The sequence below is a fragment of the Pieris napi genome, chromosome Z (assembly GCF_905475465.1).
Source record: "Pieris napi chromosome Z, ilPieNapi1.2, whole genome shotgun sequence".
Classification (NCBI taxonomy): Eukaryota; Metazoa; Arthropoda; class Insecta; order Lepidoptera; family Pieridae; genus Pieris; species Pieris napi.
Genome location: NC_062259.1, coordinates 7,074,891 through 7,093,232, shown reverse-complemented (window position 1 = coordinate 7,093,232; position 18,342 = coordinate 7,074,891). Strand labels below are relative to the sequence as shown.

The window sequence follows — 18,342 nt, the reverse complement described above, 5'->3', positions numbered from 1 at the left end:
GAGCTAGAAGATAGGCAGTAGCTCTAGGCAGAAGATGAGTAGATGCTTTCAATGGGAAGCCACTCCACATGACAGCCCTCATTCAAGCATTCGCTCCTAGCCTTTGGGCTGATTGCAAATACTCGCAGAAAAAAAACCTTTGATCTGTTATCTAGTAATCTTTGTACATGTAATTTGCGTTTTTTTTTCTAATCCATGAAATAACCCTACCATGCCTCCAAAGGCGATTGCATTATAGGAAACTTTGGCATGGACATTTTATATTAGGTTCTAACATACATATGAAATTGGCGTTTTGTATGGGAGGAACAAAAAGTGGATTTTTTTATATAGTATATATTTGGTTAATCAAAGTATGTACCATTGCTATCTATGCACGTCTTCCATGTTATAGGTAGTTCAGACAGTAGCGGTAGTAAAAAAATTAAAACGGGCAAATGAAACGAATCGTGGTTTTCGAAAATCAAATGCACGAATAAATAGCTGTAAAAAATTGAATTTGGAGTCAAAGTTGCCAGTACGACAAAATGCCAATTTCATAGATAAGTACCTAATATAGGTATATCTGAATCACAGATGCATTTCATTGTTTTAAACGTTTCCCAGTTACCTTAGGAAAGGTCGCTCTACGGGAACAGGCTTTAAAGTGAAAAACTACTCAAAAGTAAGATGTTTTAAATATTCTATAGGTTTGCAGCTATTGTCATATTGTCAATCCTCTATACAATATAATTGTAATAATAATAAAACGTTTGCAAGCCCGACTAGTGGGTCACTTTACATTGTGTTTATATAACACGTCAATATTATAACTGTAACAAAAGTTAGGCTGGTTGTTAAGCGATACTCAACCTTCAAATTACGGTACTTCATACTCTGTGTTTTGTGTAAATATAAATTTGGTTCCTAAGTAACGATAATAGCATTTCCTAGCTGAATTATATTAGTTTTATATCTAACTAGCGGACCCGACAGACGTTGTCCTGTCTTAACTATGAATATTGATTTCAAATTGGTATAATGAATTAAAAAATATTTCAGAAACAAAGTATTTATTATTCTAATGCTTTATGTTATACAACATTCTTTGTTTGTTTTTCTGGCTCGCATATTATATTATCAATATAATAACTCCGATCGAAGCATTTATTTTGAACGATATTCATTTTTCTTACATCCTCTGACGATATTTGCAGCACGCATTCTGTCCATGTTGTGTTATGTCAAACGCCATAAGGTTACACCAAAAAGTTCGCATTGTATGGTGGTTAAGTATTCTTGAATTTTCTAATTTTCCGCGCATTTTTTTTATTTTATAAGAACCTTCTCCTGACAATTACAAACACAACAAAAAAAAATCAGACAAATCGGTCGAGCCGTTTTCATGTGATGTCGTGACAACGGAAAACGGGTTTCATTTTTATATATATAGATATTTTTTTTTGCTGCATATGTGAATAAATGATTAACTTCGTTGAAAATTTATAGCTCAATTATGCCCAGATTTAATAACGAGTAATTGGAAAACAAATAAAATGTTACAATTGATTGTTTGCGGAAATTAAAGACTGTAATTCACTTAGTTTGTTCAATCAACATTCAATGAGAGAATGAATATTTTTATTTCATCAGAACTTTAGGCAGATAATTCGAAACTGCAGTAAAACAAATGAATATAGCCGGGAAAAGAATATTTACAAGTAGTATCAGATTTGCGTGTTTTTTAAAATTGATTCTTATTTATTTTTTACTCTTTTGACAATTGAATTATTGTTACCAGCAGAATTGTTGGGTTAGCTTTTTAACTCATCGAGAGTTTCTGAATCATAATATGGATACTTGGTCCGAACAAACTGCTCAAGTCGTAGCATTGGTGCGGGAGGATAAACGAACGATTGGTAGAAATTTAAATATAAACACGGTTTCTAGAATATACAGAAGGTTTGTGGAGACAGGTTCTTACAAAAGGAGACGTGGTACAGGCAGAACTCGAGCAACCACCGGTCGTGATAAGCGATTTATTATTACAACTTCCCTGCGAAATCATTTCCTCACGTCAGTTAACATCAAAACAGAGCTTAAAGAAGTGCGTGGAGTAAACGTTAGCTCACGAACAATAAGAAGAAGGTTAAAGGAAGCGGATATCTCCCCTTTTAGACCAGCAAATGGTCCAAAGTTGTCTGTAGCTCACAGACAAGCTCGCTTAAGATTGCGCGTGATCATCTAAATTGGACAGATGAGCAATGGGCCTCCGTATTCCTCAGAAGAGTCTATTGTCAATGTGGGGAGCGATATGCTCAAAGTTGCATTGAGGAGCGTGTTCCTTTTGAAGGCGGTTCGTGCATGGTCTGGGGTGGCATATCAATGAACGGGCGAACAAAACTTGTGTTCATAGACATGGACCGTCAAAACGGTAGTAGAGGGGGTTTGACTGCACATCGCTACATAACAGAGATCTTAGAAGATCACGTGGTGCCTTACATGGGATTTATAGGCGAAAATTTTACTTTAATGCAGGATAATGCCCGGTCGCACGCTGCTGCACAAGTTCGACAATATTGCGAAGAGGTTGGGATACGTACAATGAATTGGCCAGCAGGCAGCCCGGATCTTAAGCTCATTGAGCATCTTTGGGACAATTTAAAAAGAGCTGTATATGCGAGAAATCATGTGCCTACGACAATATTCCGCAAGATGTTTCAATAACTGACAAATATATGGGAAACCGATTAAAATACATAATAAGGGCACGCGGAGGTAATACACCTTATTAAAACATAAAAAAAACCCTTGCATAATTATGTCTATTGTTAAAACGAATTTTTTAATTAACCCAAATTTTCTTTAAATTTCTGTTTTTCTTCAAAAAAGTTTTAAGGTCTTTTCCAGTACACAAACTTAAACTTAAGGATACGACCCTTCACTGTTTTAAAGTTAACGAACCAATCTAACCAAAGTTCGCATACTTGGTTAAAATATTTATTTCACAGTCGTTTTTTACTTTGATGCAGTTTATGAGTCCGCCAGTGTACGTACATTACTAATCTTGTAAATACGAGGTTATTATCTTACTTACTATTATACGTATACCTAAGTAAGCTAAGAAAATGTAATGCTGCTAATAGTATATTATATACTATACGTATGTCGGCAATGGCCTGCGAATTACAACCCTAGGTATATTTTTTATTTGATACTTAAAAACTAAGACTTACTTGATTTTGGGTAAGATGCCAGCGTCACGTTATAATAATAGCAATAGATTGCAAACGCTACTGCCAAGAATGAGATGATCAAGAAACGGGTTGAGAATGGACGACAGCGAAGCCACCGTGTGGACCTCATGTTCTATAAACAAATTTTTAATGATTAATTACTTAAATAATAGTATAATTGTCTACGTAAGGTAATGAATAAATTATATTTATATATTTACGCCTTCTTCCGAAGAGAAAGGACGGATACGTTTGTAAGAGACTACGGATCTCCACTTGCTTCAGTCCTGACCTACCTCTCTCGCTTCATCCATTTTCATGACATTCGCCTTCCATCAACGGTTTCTTTTTATACCTGGCTCGTAAGCCACTTCTCATTCATCCTTTCTACGTGGCCAAAATATCTAAGCATTCTCTTTCGTATCCTTTTCACTACGTCCTCATTTATACTCCATTGTAAAGAAAAGTATATCAATTATTCGCTTATATCGCTCTTTCTATCTGCTGCATAGTAATTAGTGCTTACTTCCTACTTATTACAATGCATAGGATTGATTTGCATCAAAATGTATATGAAGTATGGTTAAAATACTTCTTACACTACCATCAATATTTTTGAGTAAGTTATAGCCAGACGTTGTTAAATGCCTTAAAACTTAAACTTGTCACATTGACAATCTTGAATTAACAATGCTTTGTATTTTTGTGCTATTTTAGTCATTAAGGTTATTAACATATTATATTTAATAATATTTTATATTTTAACAGCCCATAAATTATTTTTTTCTGTATTTTTGTTATTTTCTTAAATACATATATGGAGTTTTACAAATAACAAGTTTGGAAATTGTTCTACAAACAATTGTTAAAAAAATATTACAGTGTTTTTAAAAACATACTCAAATTTTTGTCACATTTTTATATTTTTTTTATGATGAGGCACGCCACATTAAGAGAATATTAGAACACAATTATGCATGAAAATAGTAAATATGGTCATGGATTACAATCAGTTGGTTTATACTATTCTGGTAATTTTTTAATAAAAATAAAAATTAATTATTTTAATTCACCAACTGAAAAACTAAATGATTCCAAGTTCATATGACTTATTAAAATATAATCTAGTATAATCCAATTTTAGGGCCTCCTTAAATAATCAACTACACAGTAAATATTAAGACAGGAAGTGGAATATTCCAGTTGTATATTAAATAAATAATCTCCTTTAAATTATTATAAAGGGAAGATAAAGAGGAAACAATATTAAATAATAGTAATAAATATGAACAATTGACTACTAACTACATGCTATCACCAACACTTACTTTTTTCTGTTTTTTTTTATTCTGTTACATTTCTATAAGTGTATTAGCATTTACTTGTTCAATAAAATAAATTGCCCTATTTCAAAAATAAAATAAAACCTAATAGAAAATTTATTTTAACTTGCAATAGTACACTAAATTATAATAGAATAATGCAAAACATTTAAATAAATTAAGCAATTCGAAGTATTCAAACAAATAAAAACCTCTATGTTATAAATAATTAATAACCAATATAAATATGAGTAAACAAAAGACAGTAGAGGTAGTAAAAAATACTAAAACTTATGATTAAGAATAAGAAAAACTTGCATAGCATTTTCGCAAGGCAAACAATGCCAAAAAGCTGCAATCTTACTCGCAAAATCACTATTAAATAAAAACAAGTCGCGTATAAAAATTAAACCGCATCATCTATAAATTAGTCTTTCCGTAACTTGTAAACAGCGAAGATTCACAGTGTCATAAAAAATACTGTCTACTTACATTTAAATTTATTTGCTTTCTTTAAAATTCAGCACCTTCGGTCATCGTTATGTAGATTTTCAAACAAATTGTGGCAGTGTTCAATTATAATACTCTCGTAAATAATAAAATATTTCTTTACCGCAAGGCAATTACAGACAAGCGATGTAGTACGCTGCCGCTGAACAATACCGATATCTTACGATTTACGAGTCTGTCATCCAATAGCCCGAATGCTGAAACTTCATGATTTGCTTTGAGCTGTCACCGTAGAGTAAAGATATACTCTGTGCACAGTTGTATATATTATATATACATATTTCTCAAGAGTGTTAAATTTGATATCAGTCTATGTATATAATATATAATCGTATTTTTCGTATCTTAAGTATGGGTAGATAATATTAATTCAAATGAAACTGGATCATCCAAAGTTATAGTAGAGGTATAGTATCATCTGCCGAGCAGTTGTCAGTGTCAATATATAAAGATTGTCATTTGAGAATGACAAATAATTATTATAATTATATCGAATAATTGAGTAAAAAGTTTAAAAGGAAAACTTTTTAATTTTTTTTTTTAATAAAATAAAATAAGCTCGCAAGGATCAAGTATGTTAATTGCTCAGTCTAATAAGAACTTACTACTACTACTACTACTATATTTACCTTATAACATCCTATATTATGTTATAATAGTTGGTTTTACATAGGTATCAAACATTTTATCGACATCTGTTCTGAAAATATCATTCGCAAATAAACAAATTTAGATAAACTGTTAGTATCTTTATATTAACTGTAATGTACATAACATTACAAGTCATCAAAAAATATGTGCAAAGAATGTTAAATAATTATTAATCAATCAATCAATAATATTTTTGTATTTGCATCTATGTTTTATGTAAATTTGCAGATAAATTGGTAATTTGACTTAATAATTCAGCCAGTAAAGAAGTTTTATTACTGAATTGTAGATAAAAAATAAGAAGATAGAAGAAATGATAATTTAATTAGCTTTGAAAAGTGTAGTTAGCATTTAAGCGAGCAGTAATAAACCTGATTCCCTCTGGTCTGCAATATTCTGGATACTGTTTACTAGTCAACAAGTACAATTATTAGGCAGGTTGTATGTAATTATTTACTTGTACTTTATAAATACCTTATTGAGAAAAATAAATTTTGTATAAATAAAAGACATATATTCCCTAATATATAAAATTGTTTGATTGTCGAAGCAATAGAAGAATTATGTTAACAAGATTGAAAATCTACTATGGGCTATACAACAAACAGACATTACATATAATATGTAATTTCGTTGGATTTGGTAAATAACCGTCAAAAGTAGAAATAATATATTAACATGGTCACAGTATTTTTTTGGATTATGAGATCTAAGGGTTTTGGATAAACATTTTTGTTTTTTTAAATGCATGTTTTTTTTAAGTTTAATAATATAGACATAATAATTAATTTTTCAATTTTTTATAGTTTATAATACTTTTTACATGTTTTTCTTATCTCTTAAAATAAAGATGAAATAAAAATCACAATTTCTGTAACCTGTAGTTTCTTAAATATATTTCGAATCTGTGGGGTTTTTTTATCCGGTATTGGCAAAATATAAATCTAAAAAGTAGAGATTTAGCCTCAGACCTCAGTATGTCCAGTAACAAAATGAAAATTTGTGTCGAGAAATATGCTTACAAATTTAGAAAAATAATCGCTAATAAATCTTTTCAGTTATATATAATTTCGATTAAGTGCCAACTACTTACGAAGATTCAAAGTTTACCTCTACTTGATGTGTGTTTTGAAGTAAACCGCGGCACTAAAGTAATACCATTAGTATTACTTCTAAGTTCTAGTACCGCTATATTTATGATGGAAATTCGGAATTACGATATCTACAAGGCATATAACTTCATTAGTTTATCCATTAGTAACATACCTAACGAAATCCTCAAGCTTTTCTCTTAGGTATAAATACAAATACAAAATAAATTTTACAACAAATACATATAAGTATACAGTGCTGTATTTTATTAGTGCGCCTCTTCCTGCCTCCTGCGTTCAGACTTTTCAGAGTCTGTCGTTATTTTGCTAGGTGAACAAGAACAAGTAGTGACGGGTGACCACTCAGACCAGTCGACAGTCGTATACTAGCGCCCGGAAGGCGCAGTCGCATTTTATAATACGCGAGTACAATAATTGAATTTTATCATGAAATACAACGAACTTGGTGCCACTGGGTTAAAAGTGTCACACGTAAGCTGTGGAGGAGCGGCATTCAGCAATATTTATGGGTACGAAATAATAATTTTCTCTTTGTTATCAGTAGGTATATACCTACGCTATCTGCTTGATAAACTTATTGTATTTTTAGTCGCCTAGCGGCTACAAATTAATGAATAATAATTTAGATCTCCTATTAAAAGTTCTATACTTTTCTGATTTCTTATTTCCTTCTTATTTACAGAATAGTCTTAACGTTTTTATCGTAGTGTCATAGTAATTTTTCGAAACTGATTAATATAGCTACCATACTATTGTTAATTTAGCTTTCTTATACTGATTTACTTTAGTTGTTTCTTTTTCCTTCTTGTAAATAATGACTTTTATATGATTTAATATGATCGTTAGCTTAGAAATATATCAAATATCTAGTTTTTATCAAACTGAGAAATTATTATTTGTAGAGTAAAAAGTTTAACATTTTGCGCTGATGACATCTATGACAAGGACGCAAGGACGTACCTACTACTTATAGACCAGTGCAGATAGCCTTCAAAATAAATAAAAAGTGAAAAAAATTACAGTAGGATGAAATCCATTAGAAAGGCAGGGGAATATGATCAAAATGAAAGGAAAAATAAATTACGGTCGATCTGAGGTCGGGAAGGGGAAGGGGGGGGAGTTTTAAGGGTAAAAAACGGTTTATCTCGATTTCCGGCAAAACTACAAGTCCTATCGAAGAAAGTTAAATGGCAAAGTTGGAGGTAATAAAAAGATCTAAAACTTTTGTATTTACACATTTTTCACATAACCTCAAAATTTATGTGAAAAATTCAAAAAACCAAGTTTTTGGTTTTTTATTTTTATCTTTTACAACCTACCTTACCTTTGGGTCTCTTTTATTGATAAGAAAATAAACGTGACTAACATTACCGTTCCCTTCCCGCGAATTAATAAATAAAAATGCATTCCTTGGTTTATAGATTTCTGTTTTTTTTCTTGATTGTTTTATGACAAGGTCCTGGTTTCCTGACGATGTTTTCCTTAACAACGAACGCACGACTCCAGGGTTGACGCCTAACCTTTAGGCTCTCATGACTCTCATGTTAGTTAAATAATAAAAAATAGTCATCAACAAACACAGTCTATACGAGTGATGCTATGTAGTAATTAGCTAAACGTTCTGAATACAATATATTTATTACTGTCCACCTAAACCCGTATTTTAATAACAGACTACTGTTATCTAATCTGCAATAGGTACTTATTGATACAGTAAAATCTTAAGCTCTTGCCTGTAAATTAAAGATTATCCTGTAGGAATTATCTAATAGGTATAGTTTTACTTAGGTACGCTATAATATTGAAAATACAAGAATGCTATCTATTTGTTCTAAGGTACTATGATATATAGACTAATAGAATGTAACCATTCTCTAATAATAAGTTCTCGAACCATTATATATGTTTTGACTCCCGCTATTATAACATTAGACACAGCCAAATCGTTAGTTCACTCTCTGTATAATAGTTAATTATAGTTAATTATATATATAGTTATAAATTACCTACTAAATAGTAGCCTACAATAAGACTAAAATGTACCGCCAATACGGCGGCATTATGCAAGTGCTGTAGTTTGTACAGAATAGTAGGCTGATTGGTGATTGCCAACATGTTTTTTTATAGAATAAGGGGCAAACGCGCCAGAGGCTCATCTGATGCTAAGTGACCGCCCATGGACACTCGATGCCAGAGGAGTCGCGAGTGCGTGGGCGACCTTTTAAAAATTGGTACGTTCTTTTCTTGAAAGAGCCTAAGTCGGGTTGTTTCGGAAATATAGAATCAGCCTACTTGTTTCTTTTATCCTGAATAAATTATTTCCCTAGGTATCAAACAAAACGAGTTAGGCGTCCTGTACGTTAGGCACTAAGCAATGGTGATGGCTATGACATCAGCATACTGTAATTGAAGACGGTCCATGGCTATTAAATTCCAAATAAACTGAATTAATATCTAGACGGTTTTATTGTAGAGTTTTCGATGAACAAAAATCCGTAGATCTTATTCAAGAAACTTTGAAGCGGGGAATAAATTATATAGAAACCGGTCCCTGGTATGGACAAGGAACTTCAGAACGAACTATTGGAAAGGTATAGTTAACTTTTATGTACAAATACACGGAAGAGAACGTTCAGAAAATATTTAATAATTTTCGATTTTACTTGTCTCATTCTGTCGTTAAAGGGTTAACGAATTTTTGGATTATTTATTTACAGGCCCTTAAAGGAATACCAAGAGATTCCTATTACATTGGCAGTAAAGTTGGAAGATATGAGAAAGAAACCGCAAAGATGTTCGACTTTTCGGCCGAAAAAACCGAAGTAGGCTTGAATAACACGCTCGATCTTCTCGGCTTAGATTACGTTGATTTGATTCAGGTCAGTGTCAAGGTCTTATCTATGCTGATAAAAACCTGAAGATGCTGAACGTGTTCTTCTAGAGTTCAAACGCAAGTGGTTTAAACACATACTCATTTATGCAGATTTAATTTTATTATAAATATTTTTTTATTCTTGATGTTTATTATATAGTTATTAAAAGCTACATTTACTTGAGACTGTTGATTGCGGTGCACTATTTTTATTTTACCTTCAAAACATTGTTCATGAGTTAATTGTAGAGCATAAAAAATATATTGATTTTGACAGGTCCATGACGTAACATTCGCTCCAGATATATCGGTCGTCTTGAAAGAAACGTTACCCACTCTTGAGCGTGCTGTGAGGGACGGTAAAGCACGTTACATTGGAATTGCTGACTATGATATAGACGTTATGCAAGAACTTGTCGAAGAATCAGAGGTCAAAATATCGTCAATATTATCTTACGCAAAATCAACACTGTTCGATAATCGATTACAGAACTACACAAAATATTTCAAGGTAATATTAACTATTTTGTTACTTTAGTAGACAGGGTAAAATGTAATCATCACAAGACGCTAGTGATAAAAGTTCCTTCCTACTCTCAATGCGAGAGTCGGAAGTATGTATTTTAGTTTAAGTCTGCTAATTTCTTATTACATCAAACCAATTAAACAAATATTTCCAAGTATTTAGATTGACGTTGATAAAGATATTATTAAAACAAGATGCCACTTCGACACTCTTACGTAGGTCAAAGTTTAGGGACTATGGAAGACTAAATACTGACGTAATATATGCGTCACTTGTTACTCAATAAAACAAATCAATTATTTGATGAGAATAAAATTGTAAAATGATACACGGTAGATACTAAAGACGTTCATCAAATTACTATCACAAACTCGGATGACTGTTTACCATGAGCATCATCAATATTTAATAACATTTTATTTACATTAAGAAATTTAACGATAAAATTGTTATTATTTTGATGTATTTTTAAGTTAAAAAACGGTTGGCCCTAGCATTTACCATCATCCAACACAATTAAAACTACAACGTTATTCCAAGACCTCGTGAAGGACTGTAACTGAGGCCGGGAATCCTGTTCGGATCGAAAACCCAACTAAATATCAATCACTCAAATAAGGATCAATCACATGGCGGGTCAAATAAGTTTATCAGAGACCATAGATTGCGTGCAAAGTTGGTCGCAGAAATCCCATTACGCTTTCCCGTATTTATAGCGGAGTACCTGCGAAATGAATCCTATTGAGTGCGTTGATAAATTGAACCAACCATTAATTGTATATTGTAGGATAAAGGAATTGGTATTATTAACGCTGCAGCCACCGGCATGGGGCTTCTAACAAATAAAGGTCCCGAACCATGGCATCCCGCTAGCGATGACATAAGAGCTGTCTGTAAATGCGCATCGGAATATTGTAAGGTAAACAATGTTCTTTTATTATCACACCTGTTTTTAAAGAAAGGCTAAGTGAACACACCTGAAATTTTTTATATATTTCTTTACTATTTTTATATATTACGAACTATCTGAAGATGTTTAGCAAAGACGTGTCACGGCTCAACACTCATAACATTAAAATTTAAGTTAAATCATTGTCGTCATTGTTAACGACTACTTACGAGTAGGTACATATCATTCCATCTGGCATCAATAAGAAGTTCAAACTTAGAGTCCGCGCCACCACTCATTACCGACGGGAACCTTGGAACTAAATTTGTCGTTACAATGAAATATTATTTTATTCCTTTTAATGTTTTAACATTAGGAGCAAATCTTAGAGACTAGTTCGCGAATTTTATATTAATTTATTTTACGTTGGGGTAAAATAGCCTTGCGCCTAGCATTAGCAACATAATATTATTACTACGCAGTACGCCGCGCTACTCGCTAGCGCCGCGTCCATCGGCATTCATTGGTGGCGCGGACTCTAGTTTTAAATTATGTTTCACAGAAATACAATGTAGAGCTGGCACGAATAGCGACATGGTTTACTCTTAACCAACCAGGTATAGATACAAACATCTGTGGATTTTGGAACATTGAGCAAATGAGTGACACCGTCGATGTCATGGAAAAGGGTCTGACAGACTTAGAAGAGAGAATATTGAAAGAAGTACAGACCAGGTAAACCAAAAATATTTTAACACTAAAGGGCTTGAATGAAAACTGTAGAAAACTTACGTCTGTCTATGTGTCATTCTTTCTCGACCTGGCATACTACAATAAACAAAATAAATCAGTGGCGCTACAACCTCTTAAGGTGTGGGCTTCAGATTTATGCATCTGTTTCCTGATAATTTTTAATCTAATAGGCAAGTAGATTTTTTAGAAAAGGGAAGATTTGATATTCCCCTGGTTTTAGGTCCTCCACCAGATTTCTGCCTGATAGACTATTAGGGGTCATATAGAAAAAAAAATACGTTGCCATGGGTATCGCAGTCCGGCAAGACCTATCTGTTGGAACATAGCTAGTACATACACATATATAATATATATGTATATAATATATATGTATATAATATATATGTATATATATATTATATATATATGGCTAGGAAGCATGTGTATGCTTATACATGTAGGGTAGCCTAAATTGATAACCACAAGCCAATACCATTAGTATATGTATTTGAAGTTGTATTAAATTTGATACATATGATTTTACCAATAATTCTTTCCGTCCAAAATGTACATGGCAATTTCAACACATATTTTTAATTGTCCAAAGACATGCTTGCATGTAATATTGGAATTATTTTTCAGATTCTTTGACAAGATCACACTCCACTGGGATCACGTCGAACTACCAGTCTATAAAGAAAAATTGAATCAAATATATAAGGATTAAATTTTATGCTTTTAGTCTATAATCATTGTCTATGAAAATAAAACAAAAAAATACATCAACAATATTTTATTTTGGTATAATATTTATACATAAACTAAAACCCATCCTATTAAATACTACCGCTACTAGGATAAAACAATGCACGACCAAATATCAACTATATTAAACAATAAAATAATTTGTGTGTACACAACAATAAACATAAAATCGAATTAATGTGTTCGGGAATGTAAAATAACTAGCACATATTAAATTTATTACCACAATCACAACAAAAGTTGTTCTTTAATTATATAGAGAACTAACCTTAAAACTATAGATACTAATCATCCAGAAGCTTCTCAACCCTATATTGGTGTTAGCCTTAGATTGTATCTGTTCTAAAATCATATCTTTTAAAAACAAGTAGGTGATTAACCCTTGATCATATTGTCATCGTTTAAGACAAGTGTAGGTGCAAGCACCTAGAATGAATTTCCGAACGTTCGGAACACTTACGAATAAACGAATTCACTACTAAGTCACACAGTTTATCTATACCAAGTCTATAACTTCACTAATTTAATGCAATGAGATTCAAACAAAAGTTTTGCAATACTACATGACTAAAGCAATATTTAATAATGTCTAATTGAGATTTTATATTGCGAATTGAACGCACGTATACATATACACAAAAACATAAAGTTAAAAACAATTTTAGTATTTTTCAAACATTTTTGAGATTCAAAAAGATTCTTGCTAGGGATGAATCATTTGACATATTTTTAATAAAATAAATCAATAAATGCAAGTATATATAAATATATTGCACTTAATATATTCCAAGTATTTTAACAACAATGAGGACTAGAGTGTTTAAGCCTAATTATTATTCATCACGTTATTTTGTTACGATAACGCTATCACTGATAACTATGAACTGGGACTTGAGACAAAATCAGTTTTCGACAGTCGTGACCCACTAAAGCTCCTGAACACGAGTGTCATATGGCAGCATCAAACTTATCACAATTCTATAATGTAATAATACAAATTTGATAAAAATGAAATGAAAAATGAAATGAGAAATGCTCGGTAAAAATGAAATAACATGACAATCACTATGGTACATTTTACATACACGGACTAAAAAATAACCAGTGGCGCTACAACCTTGTTGCTCCGTACATCACTTGTATCTGTTAAGTGATTTGCTTTTAGTAGATCAGTATTCTGCGTCTGATGCACCGTCGACTTTTTGAGTCTGCACCATGCCGGTTTCCTCATTAATTTTTCCTTAACTATACATGGAAAATCCATTGGTGAAGCAGAAGACCGAACCTACGATCTCAGTGATAAGAGTTGCACGCTAAAGCCACTAGGCCATCACTACTAACTTTTTACTCTGCAGTTATAATTAAGTGTATAAAAATGTCATTCGTACCTAGTCTGTCCTAACCTTGTATAGCACAAGGTTAGCATGCATTTTAAGCTGCATCAAGTGATAACATAATATTATGGTAGATTTTTCCTCCATTTGTAAAATTTTATTAGGGCTAATATTATTTAAGTATCCTTAGGACGTATAATTTATTGCCTATCTAGTATTGTGCCTCTAGTATTTTCTTAATCTAATAAAAATCATCATACCTTTAATAATATTAAATGCACAATCTACAAATCCTTCTATTTAAGAATCCCTTAATATTATTTTAAAACGAATACATATATAGAATAATAAGTTAATAAAATTAATTTAATATTTTTTAGAAATACTCTGAACGAGATCCTCTGTGTGTGTGTGTTTATTTAAATATAAATTTACTATGACGAGATTCGTATGAGAACACTATAAAACAGATTATGACTCATTTCAAAATACGAGTCGGTGATAAGTTACTACCATAGACATTCTTCTGTCAGTGCGCACACAACATAAGTGCCGAAAAGTCAGTTGTCAAACAGAAAAGACTAAAACATAACAAAAATAAACATGCCTTAAGCATTAAAAACGGCACACAAAACAGCACAACATCACAAAGATGTATTAAAATAATTTACTTAAACATGTAAAACACAAAACAAAGAAACTACACTGCCTGTTGAGATTCTAGGTCTCTAATTGTCTAACATTACACATATTTCCAAACCACAAATTTTTTTTGTCACTTATTAAGTGGCCGAAAACTGAGCACAGTCAAGAGCTACATGAGGATTTTTAGATAACGGGTTAACTCTAAAACAATATTCTTCACATAGTATATACGGCAAAACAGCGTAAACATTTATAGTTAAATATCAGAATAAGCTACATTATAATAAAGCAAGGAACTTTTTTTTATATAGACATTAAACAATCTATAGTTTAGTCAGTAAATTAGTGTAATTCAGCTACAGTTTCATAGGACTTCCTATTTCTTGTTATGTACGGCTTAGTGCCATTGCTATTACTTATGCTTGCCATACCTAGCCTACTAGTTTCTTTAAGAAGATTAACAAAATATTTATAAGCAGTAACATCCTCTAACTTCTTAATATCAACACGTAATGTTGGCTTTTTATATTTAACTGTCTTTGTATGCCAGACAAGTACTTTCGAGCAATTAGCAGCAAGAGGTTCAATGTCTTCCAATTTTAAGCCTAAACTAACCAAAAATCTGTCCTCTTCATGGCCGGCAATGTATGGCATGTTAGCAGAGGGCTTTAGAAACTCAATGTTCACAGCAAACCCAGCCATATCTACTGCAAACATTCTTGAACCAGGCCATGAATCAAAAAACCCCACCACCTGAAACATAAAGTGGAGAAGTTAATTTTCGTTTGATTTAACAATATTTTTTTTTAATATATCAAGACAAAAAATAGGAATGTTCTAAACAACACTTAAAATGATTACTATAAATTTATCTAATATTACAATAGAATGATGCTCTATTCCTTCATCAGGCTATATATTATATTATTATTTATCTTCAAATTGCTATTCAATCTTTTGTTGGTATCATTTCATGTCTCTTTGCAAATAGTTTGAAAAAAATATTATCAAATAATTGTGTTAATACATATTTATTATTCTATTTCTACCTTTCCATCCTTGACAATGGGTGAAGAAACACCATAATCTCCTATCAGGCCTACAGGAAACATGGATACTTTTTTAGTAAGTCTGATTTCATCAAATAATTGCAAATCAATAGTATTATCATCATCTCCAAAGTAAAGAACTCCTTCAACAGCATTTTCTTGAAGCCAGGAGAGTGCTGCTCGTCGATTTGCAACTCCACGAGGGAAGTTTGTTCCTTTATATATGTATGGCTTAGGACTAGATATGTGTGTGTATGGCAGGCCAGTACGTCTAGAATTAAGAATTTTATATTGTTTAGACTATGTTCAGATGTCAGACACTCAACAGTCTGTATGCAAAAAGTTTAAAATACTTTGAGTGTAAAACAGAAGAAGATATTGTATATTTCATAAAGTTAAAGAATAGATTGTATGCTTTATACAATCTATTCTTTATGGTGGGGTCCGAAATATACAAAAAGTTTTGATTTGAAAAAAATTTATATTGTATAACTTAATATTATCTTCAATACACTCAATAAACAACTATAAATAGTATGTCTAACGCAAGAACTCATCAGTACCAATCTAGTGGATATTATGAAAAAGATACAGGATGTAGATATTTTCGAATTTTAAGAAGAATTAGTAAACACCAGGGAACACCTTAGAGACCTCCCGTAGAACAATTTTTTGCCGCTGATGACCTCATCTATCCCCTATTTGCGTTTGATCCACGACTTTTTGGCCACCCTGTATATTCATGCACAAAAGCATCTAAGACAGATTAGTAAAAGCCACCAACAGTCCAGATGTCTGTATCTGTTTTTAAAACTGTGTACACTCACCTAAGAATATCAGCAACATCTTTTGAACATAATGATTGATCATCTGCTACTATCCAATGAATTTTTGGTACATGCATCAAGGTATGAGCAAGTCTTGTCAACTCTGGCACTTGTTCTGGTCTTGGGTAAGTTGGTGTTACATAGTATATCATCTTTAAATCTGAACTATTATTTAAAAACACTCTTTCATCATTGTTATTCACATGACATAATTTATTTTTAACAGTTATTGGAATACTTCTAGGATCCATTGATGCATATCTAAAATTATAATATAGTTTTTAAATTTCATTATGTAACTTGCATTCAAAAAATGACACAGCACAACATCACTTATGAGATGTTGAATAATAATTTACTTAAACATGTCATGCTTTAAACTCCCAAATTACATAAGTTTTTAGAACTACATCTATATCTGTCTAAGAATATATGCACAACGGACATATTTAGAGTCTAAGTGCGGATACTGAGTCCACAAACAAGACCAATACCTAAGAATTTCTTGTCACTTTTATTAAGTGCATGGCACTGAACACATTCAAAAGCTTTTGATTAAGGGTTAGCTTTAAACCAATCTTCTTTCCCTATATATAAATATATATATTGTTTACTCTTACAGATAAATATCCAAAAAATCTACATTAAAGCAGGGATTTTTTTTAAATTATAGATTGTAGATTAGTCAGTAGATTATTGTAAGTCAGCTACAATTGCTTAGGATGTCCCATTTCTTGTAATGTAGGGATTAGTGCCACTGCTATTACTTATGCATGCCATATACATTATTAAGGCAACTTCAGAAAGGTCAATGTCTAGAACATTTTACTCATTATATTATAGTCAAGTAACACCTGGTATAATTAAAACTATTTCAATCAGTTTTGTGAATACCAAAAATTATTAATTATATTTTACACATTAAATAATATGACAAAACTTTTAAAAAGGTTGGTTAATTAGAAAATTATAAAAATTTATAGAGTAAAAAGGTATAACATATATAATTAACAACTACATTAGTAGGTTGCAAGATTATATCCTAGTATTACTTGAAGCTTGATCACAGTTGTACTTGTAACCTTTGTTAATGTTTACCATTCTCCATTACACTCTTTTAATAAATAATGTATAATTCTCTTTTAATAAATAATTCTATACATCTCTTGTGATTGTAATTTTAATTAAAAATTACCTGATAAACTCCATACTGCTCCATGAAAACATAAGCCACATAACACTTACTATAAAACCCATTACAAAAATATTTTTAAAGACTTTCCAATATCTCATTTTACAGTTATTATAAAGAACATAAAGGATTGAATTTAAGAATGAAATTATTGCTAAGTATAATATGATCATTAAGAACTATCAACATAGTATACTGCCATCAATTCAGCATTTCTTATAAAATAAGAGTAAATAATTATATTTAATTACTATATATTATAGGCATTAAATCCGAGGTCAAATGTTCTTGGCAAATTATCTTTTTATATTTTTTTAAATGTACAATTAGGTAAAAATCAAATCACAAGGCATGTCGAGTTGGTCAAATAAACCTATTTGAAGAATTCTCTAATATCTATTATAACATTTTTATTTTGTTTTTTGACTGCATTACGCATTTCTTGTATTTAGTCACTAATCACTATTCACTGACACTAGTCACTATATAATATGTATATTTGTTTAGTTGACTCAACAATTGACACTTGACACTTATAATACTGGATTTTACATAGACAACTATTTAATATGGTTTCCATTATGTACAATATTTTCTTAATGCAAACATCTAACCACATATTACTATGTCGTGAACTTCGGCATTTAAAGAATTATTTATTTTTACACTAGTAGTGTTTTTTTAAAATAATAGCATGTACA

At 31.4% G+C, this 18,342-nt stretch overlaps 3 protein-coding genes across 3 annotated transcripts in view; 1 reads left to right on the top strand and 2 right to left on the bottom strand.

The window, feature by feature from the left end:
- LOC125062220 (alpha-mannosidase 2) overlaps positions 1-5,220 on the bottom strand; it is a 42,092-nt gene extending 36,872 nt beyond the window's left edge. Inside the window, exons 1-2 of the mRNA XM_047667987.1 lie at positions 5,030-5,220; positions 3,216-3,348 (exon numbers count right to left, since the gene is read on the bottom strand). Coding sequence (XP_047523943.1) covers positions 3,216-3,345 — 130 coding nt within the window. The 5' untranslated portion in view covers positions 3,346-3,348; positions 5,030-5,220. The remainder of the gene's footprint in view (positions 1-3,215; positions 3,349-5,029) is intronic.
- A 1,917-nt stretch (positions 5,221-7,137) lies between these two features.
- Positions 7,138-12,615, top strand: LOC125062378 (L-galactose dehydrogenase-like). Its single transcript, XM_047668248.1, has 7 exons — positions 7,138-7,319; positions 9,284-9,401; positions 9,528-9,689; positions 9,960-10,193; positions 10,996-11,127; positions 11,660-11,832; positions 12,472-12,615. The coding sequence occupies exons 1-7, from the start codon at positions 7,237-7,239 to the stop codon at positions 12,554-12,556; spliced, it is 987 nt and encodes a 328-aa protein (XP_047524204.1). The 5' UTR covers positions 7,138-7,236; the 3' UTR covers positions 12,557-12,615.
- A 2,088-nt stretch (positions 12,616-14,703) lies between these two features.
- Positions 14,704-18,107, bottom strand: LOC125062377 (galactosylgalactosylxylosylprotein 3-beta-glucuronosyltransferase S-like). Its single transcript, XM_047668247.1, has 4 exons — positions 17,645-18,107; positions 16,450-16,710; positions 15,623-15,893; positions 14,704-15,326 (listed from the first exon to the last, which is right to left on the bottom strand). Exons 1-4 carry the CDS (start codon positions 17,812-17,814, stop codon positions 14,916-14,918), a joined length of 1,113 nt encoding a protein of 370 aa, XP_047524203.1. The 5' UTR covers positions 17,815-18,107; the 3' UTR covers positions 14,704-14,915.
- Between the last annotated feature and the right edge of the window lie 235 nt (positions 18,108-18,342).

Bases quoted from the DNA above. Each gene is read 5' to 3' on its own strand.
- LOC125062378 (XM_047668248.1), top strand. From the start codon at position 7,237: ATGAAATACAACGAACTTGGTGCCACTGGGTTAAAAGTGTCACACGTA. The intron at 7,320-9,283 runs GTACGAAATAAT...GTTTTATTGTAG, and splicing joins GCATTCAGCAATATTTATGG to AGTTTTCGATGAACAAAAAT. The intron at 9,690-9,959 runs GTCAGTGTCAAG...TGATTTTGACAG, and splicing joins ATTACGTTGATTTGATTCAG to GTCCATGACGTAACATTCGC.
- LOC125062377 (XM_047668247.1), bottom strand. From the start codon at position 17,814: ATGATCATATTATACTTAGCAATAATTTCATTCTTAAATTCAATCCTT. The intron at 16,711-17,644 runs GTAATTTTTAAT...TTATAATTTTAG, and splicing joins AGCAGTATGGAGTTTATCAG to ATATGCATCAATGGATCCTA. The intron at 15,894-16,449 runs GTGAGTGTACAC...TCTTAATTCTAG, and splicing joins GATGTTGCTGATATTCTTAG to ACGTACTGGCCTGCCATACA.